The 6,502-nt window shown below is 40.3% G+C and overlaps 1 protein-coding gene across 1 annotated transcript in view; it reads left to right on the forward strand.

The window, feature by feature from the left end:
- The window catches only part of slc6a14 (solute carrier family 6 member 14), an 8,878-nt gene extending 3,495 nt beyond the window's left edge, over positions 1 to 5,383 (forward strand). The window contains exons 4-14 of the mRNA XM_072451411.1: positions 1 to 80; positions 1,011 to 1,143; positions 1,695 to 1,835; positions 3,048 to 3,183; positions 3,526 to 3,618; positions 3,829 to 3,954; positions 4,158 to 4,276; positions 4,406 to 4,505; positions 4,571 to 4,680; positions 4,918 to 5,085; positions 5,240 to 5,383. The exon at positions 1 to 80 is cut by the window's left edge and continues 35 nt beyond it. Of these exons, the coding sequence (XP_072307512.1) occupies positions 1 to 80; positions 1,011 to 1,143; positions 1,695 to 1,835; positions 3,048 to 3,183; positions 3,526 to 3,618; positions 3,829 to 3,954; positions 4,158 to 4,276; positions 4,406 to 4,505; positions 4,571 to 4,680; positions 4,918 to 5,085; positions 5,240 to 5,383 (1,350 nt within the window). The remainder of the gene's footprint in view (positions 81 to 1,010; positions 1,144 to 1,694; positions 1,836 to 3,047; positions 3,184 to 3,525; positions 3,619 to 3,828; positions 3,955 to 4,157; positions 4,277 to 4,405; positions 4,506 to 4,570; positions 4,681 to 4,917; positions 5,086 to 5,239) is intronic.
- Positions 5,384 to 6,502: the final 1,119 nt, after the last annotated feature.

A 6,502-nucleotide genomic window follows, 5' to 3' on the forward strand; every position in this document is an offset into this window, starting at 1 on the left:
TGGAGCCATGCAAACGTGAGCTGTCCTCCTTCTGACCAGGTCCAGGTCCAAGCTCAGACTGACACCGAGAAGTTCTGGGAGTAAGACAAGATCCTAAACCATGAAACACACAAACCTGTCCTCAGAGACGCAGCGGTGCAACACAAGAGAGAACAACGCTTTAGTTCAGGGTTCAAAAACTGGTTATGGTGAAGAGGAGCAGACAGAGAGAGGGTGAGGGCACCGATTGTTCTGCTGCTGCGGTGGAAACGTTTTCTATTTTGCTTTTTATTTCAAGAATGTCGCGAAATAATCCTCATGTGCCAGACAAAATGGATGAAGACGAACTAAATACTTACAAATGTTTCCTTTGGAGGATCAGGAGAAGAAGCTGCAGAATGAGGCGGTGCATGACCATGTTCCTGATCCTGAATAATCCTCCTGTTAAAAACTGTTGCACAAACTTTATGTTAAGCTGACTTTTTTCAGCATTTAACTTAAGATCTCCTGCACTCGGTCTGAGCGTTTCTGCTTGTTGCTAAAGGCAAGCTTTATTATTATTATCGGTATTCATCTATGTTTCATTCCCACCTCTGGCAGTAGAGGGCGTGCTAGCTTATGGACTTATGGAAAGTAATGGGTACTTTCCCTCGTTTTAAGATAAAAAAACAAACATGAGATATCAAAGCAAAGGTCAAGAGCAAGTTTAAGATAAGATGTTCCTTTATTGTCCCACATGGGGAAATTTCATTGTTGCAACGCAGGTAGATACAGAGGTAGATACAGAAGAAAAGAACAGATCACTCATAGGAAATTTGAAAAACACTCTCAGTAGAAGATCTCCTATAAACAAAAACTCCCATAGACAAAACCTCCCATTTCCCAACAAGGGATGGAGGGGAAAAATAATAAAGATATAAATAAATACCATTGCATGTGATCACGACAGTAATTGCACATGAATTGCACATGAAGTCAGGTAATTTGTTGTGTTTTTACTATAGTGTCTAACATCTGTCATGTGACCACAGTGAGGAGGCCCTGAGGAGGTCCAGTGGGATGGATGAGACCGGGACAGTGGTGTGGCCCCTGGCTCTGTGTCTGCTGCTCAGCTCCATCATCGTGGGAGCTGTTCTCATAAAAGGCATCAAGTCCTCAGGGAAAGTAAGAGACTAAAGCAATCAATCAATCAACTAACCAACCAACCAATCAAGCTTTATTGTGTAGTCATTTACATATTTCATACAGACTCACCTTGAAGTGCATGTCATTTCTCATGTTTTTCTTTCTAATTATGACTTAGTTTGGTGGGATAGAACCTGTGGCAAATGTTTATCACATTTTTACATTGATTAAGCAGCAGTTTGTGAAAAAACGTTTGTAGGAAATTACAGGAAGTAAAGCTGAGTTCTAAAATGATATGTGATGTCATCAATAAGCGACGTTCCATATAAAATGCAGGGACAACATATTAACACAACACATTACAATAATGTAACTAAATAGAGGTGTTTTCAGGTATTAGAATTGGTCAAATCATAGCTGTTGTGTTCATCGATTTTGGCCTTAGCTCACAGTATGGTTGCTAGGTAACATTGGGACTCAACGTTCAGTTATTTGTCCAGGGACTTTCATTTCATGTCCCAAAGCTCATTGGGTTCTAAACCTTTATTTCATTTCATTCTTGATGACTATGATGGTGTTTCTTCCTGCAGGTGGTGTACTTCACTGCTACTTTTCCTTATTTGGTGATACTGATCCTGCTCATCCGAGGAGCAACACTAGAGGGCGCCAGAGACGGCATTGAGTATTACATCGGGAGTCAGTCAAATCTAACGAAACTGACTGATGCTCAGGTATGTGGACTTAATCATCCACACTTGGGACATTTTAGTATAACAGAAAGCTTATTGCACGCACTGCCAGAATATGACAGAAAATACAGTATTTTTCAGACTATAAGTTTTCATAGTTTTGGCCGGGGTGCGACTTATACTTATATTCATACTTATATACTTATACTTATACTCCGGAGCGACTTATATGTGAAATTATTTGTTATTTTCTCACTTGCATTTCATACTCCAGTGCAACTTATATATGTTTTTTTCTTCCCTATTGTGCATTTTTTGGCTGGTGCGACTTATAGTCCAGAATATACTGTATGCATTTTTAAAGTTATTAATAGAAAGCAAACAGAATATACAATTTAACAACTACACAATTCTATCCAGTACCTGAAAAATGCAACTGTGATGTGAACAGACAATTATGTATATTTCCCCCTTGAATGAAGGAATATTATTGTTGTATGTAACACATTGTATGGTAAATGGTTTTATGCAGCGGCACGGCACTCAAAGCACTTTACAACAAAGAACCAGTTACTCATTCACACACACAGTCACACTCCAGATGTTCGCAGACACCAGGGGCAAGTCAGGTTAAGTGCATTGCCCAAGGACACAACGACAGTATTCACCTGAGGCAGCTGCGATCGCACCGCCCACCTGTCTGCCCGCTCTACCAGGAGAGAGCGGGGATTGAACCACCGACTCTACCACTGAGCTACTGCCACTGTGGTGCTCTTTTGATCTAAAACGGCCTAAAAAGAGGAGGGATGTGGATGAATCACTCTAAATACAACTTAGAGAGAGTTTATGTTGAGGGAACACAATTATAACATGAGTCAGTCGTTAAATATACAAAGCACGACACATGAGGTGGAGTCGTCTTAAAAGATCCATACGCTCAGCACAGACGTGTGCAGAGGCAGAAAGCTTGCTGATATGGGAAAGAATCAATCTAAAAGGGATGCGTCCATCCCGGAGACGCCTGTCACCATGGCAATGTCAAATAAATAGGGGAAAGAGTGTCTGGAATGCTATGTGTGTGGTCTGTAATGTCTTTGTGATGTTAATGCATTTTTCCTCTTGTGAAGCTCTTTGAATTCAGTATAAAATGTGCTCTTTTGCCTTAAAACTTCAAAAAAGAGGTTTTTACATAATGTCTCCTCAAGAAAAGCTGGGTCAGTCAGAACCTGGACATTGTATTCTGTTTCTTTCCAGGTGTGGAAGGACGCAGCGACCCAAACCTTCTACTCCTTATCCATCGGATGGGGCGGAGTCCTGACTCTGGCGTCTTACAATAACTTCAACAACAACATGTTCAAAGATGCTTTTATTGTGTGCTTCACTAATGCAGGTATGATACAAAGATCTGATCAAAATAATCCTCAAGTTTTTGGATAAAAGTAAAATCAATTGTAAAAGTGAAGTTATTATTGTTGTTGTTGTTGTTGTTGTTGTTGACTAAATGAAACATTATAGTGTCCATTACATATAAAAACAAGGCTATACCAACTCAAGAGTATCCTCCAGTCTTAAAGGGTCAAATATGTCATCATCGTTTTCATTAGCATTGCTGCTGCTGATGATTCGAGATGTGGCCCAACATCTCCTCATCAGCATTTGTTTCATCACATGTTTATTACGTGGAATAGAAGTACACATTGACAGCAGTTCCACTCTTGCCCTCTCTCTCCAGGCACCAGTGTGTTTGCAGGATTTGCCATATTCTCCATTCTTGGTCACATGGCATTTGTCTACAACAAACCTGTCGGAGAAGTCGTGAAAGAAGGTCAGCAAATGTATGTCATTATGAGGCTCTTTCAGATCCTTGACGAGGACCAGGTCCATTGCCCGTCTACAATTATTCACATTACACACTATAAAAATCCTGCACATTAACAAAAGCAGTTTTGACCAAATCTAAAACACTTATGACGTTCACCTCACCGCCAGCTGTAAAATGAATATATTAAGCTTTTTCTTGTTGGTGTGTTTCCAGGTTTTGGTCTGGCGTTCATAGCGTACCCCGATGCTCTCTCGCAGCTCCCCATCTCTCCTCTGTGGTCAGTGCTGTTCTTCTTCATGCTCCTCACCGTGGGCCTGGACTCACAGTTTGCTGGAATAGGTAAGGAAAATGAAGACATTACTGTACGTTTAATGGACTCTTAGATCTGAGGAATGGCCTTAAACTGCAAATATAAAAGGTGACAAAGGGCAACCTATTCCAAAGTCATAACTAATAAGAATAACTACTGGTATTGACAGAATGTAGTGTGAGCAGGATAAAAGGCTGTGGTCTAAGGACTGTGACATCTTCTTTTTTTCCAGAGGTGGTCATTACTTGTGTGGTGGACGCATTCCCTTCACTCTTTCATTCCAAACGAGCTCTTCTTTCAGTGGCGATCTCCTGCTCCGTCTTCCTGCTCGGCCTGCCCTGTGTCACCCAGGTGAACATAGCACTTTATCAAGGAGCTGGAAACAGATTCTGCACTTGGATTGAGCCAGGACCAAACCATGCTACAAAATGTACTTTTTATGGTATTTTGTATATTAAAACTCCATGTTTTCTCTTTCAGGCAGGGATCTATTGGGTCACCCTCATTGACCAGTTCATTGGGACTTGGGTGCTTTTAGTTATTGGTCTTATGGAAGTGGTTGGGCTCTCTTACATTTATGGTGAGTTTTTGGTAGTTATGAAAGTGAAAGAAATTGGGTAATTAAAAGTGTGGCCTTGTTTTCAGGAGGAAACCGTTTTATTAAAGACATCGAGATGATGATCGGAGAAAGGACTTTCTGCTTCTGGCTTTGGTGGAGAGTCTGTTGGTTTTTCATCAGCCCCTGCATTATTCTGGTAAGAATAAATATTAAGTATTGCGACAAAGGCTAGTCATAAACTAGTTTGCATGGGAACCTTTAAGTGAAAACTCCTTAAGAGCACATGACCAGAGGTCGACCTGATGTTTCGAGCAGCTTTATCATCATGTTCTTTACAGGCTGCTGAAGGTTAAGAGACATTTACATTCTTTTAGACTGGAACGCATTCCTCAGATCTCAGTGAGACTTCTCACAAGCACTACGTGATTTACAGATGATCCTGGTGTGGTCCCTCCTGACCTTCACCTCTCCTTCCTACGGGACGGTCCCGTACCCGGACTGGGGCCTGGCTCTGGGCTGGTGCATCGTCGTGTTTGTGCTCATGTGGATCCCTCTCATCGCTCTATACAAGTTTATAAAGGCTCAGGGCTCTGTGTGGGAGGTGAGTCTGTGTTATTATAAAGGGAATGTTTCTGTCAGTCTGACTCAAGGCAGCTGTGGCTAGAAAATCAGCTGCTAATGTGATTGGAGAGTGAAGGAATATGTGTTGCTATTTACGATGATCAGCGTGTTTAAGAGCAATGTTTTTTTTTCAGCGTTTGAAATTCCTGTGTCGCCCGTCTGACGACTGGCACCCATATTTAGAGAAGCACCGAGGAGAGAGATACTCTGTGGACAATCCAGACAACAAATGTACAAACACAACGAGTATCTCTGTGATCACCAGTTCATGGCTTTGACCTGTGGCTGATGCATCTTTATGTGTATAATCTTTTTCTTTCAAACATGTTTACATTGTGTATATAATGTATGTTGAAGTATTTGATCTTTTGCCCGTCCTGTGGACACTACCTCAAAGCAGGATAGACCCAAAATACAATTAGAGAAATAAACTACATCTTCATATAACCCACTGGAATTTCCCCATTGTGGGACAAATAAAGTTGATCTTATCTTATCTTAAAGGACACGTTAACCATGTTCCATCTTTGTTCACTCATCAAAAATATACCGGGAGGAGCATTTAGTTTCATGAATCCTAAGTAGAAAATCCTCTCCTGAATCTCCTCGATAACTGACGTTTTCTTGATCTGTGACGTGGCTCTGAAAATCTTCTCTGCTGTTTTTTTATGTCCATAAATTATCTTCGGACTCATTCTGTTTCTCCCGCTAATCACGATCAGTTCAGCTGTGTGCTGAGACCCGGAAGTGAGAGGCCAGCTTGTCATGCGCTGAAATGTTCATGTACAATTGTAAATCCCTCAGGAGCCAGTGGATGGCACCAACTCAGCTAGTCCCAAGGATAACAGCAGAGCTCCTAATGTCATTTTGTTATTAAAAAAATTATGTTTTCCCCTGAAGATTCTAAACTAAAGATACTTGTGAGCATTTTTAAAGTCTAATGACGATACAAATTATGCACAATATTTGTCCTTTAACCTTTGTGAATGGGCAGATTTGATTAACATGGAATCAAAATGGTAAATATGACTTGAAGATTTGGATTGTCTCTAGACTGATTTCACCATCTGAATGAATGGTTCAAGCGATGTGGTTGTCTACAATCTATGCAGAGCATAGATGTGTTTTTAAAATACATTTGTATGAATATATTTGTTTAAGTAATATAAATAAAGTATTAAAAACCAAAGGTTTCCTCACTTTTTATTAAATTTGAACAGTTATTTTTGTAAAATGTTGTGCCTATTGCAATACGTAAATACTTAGTTTTGTTACTATACTTAAGGTGTTCCAAGCTGTTTCCAAGTCTGAATAAAACACAGACTTAATCACAAAGTAAGATTCAAAGTGATTTATACAAAAGAGACGTGGCGTCTCCTGTGTAAATAAAGTGAAAG

The sequence above is a fragment of the Eucyclogobius newberryi genome, unplaced genomic scaffold (assembly GCF_026437365.1).
Source record: "Eucyclogobius newberryi isolate DKJ021-1_F unplaced genomic scaffold, fEucNew1.0.hap1 SCAF_19, whole genome shotgun sequence".
NCBI classification, from domain to species: domain Eukaryota; kingdom Metazoa; phylum Chordata; class Actinopteri; order Gobiiformes; family Gobiidae; genus Eucyclogobius; species Eucyclogobius newberryi.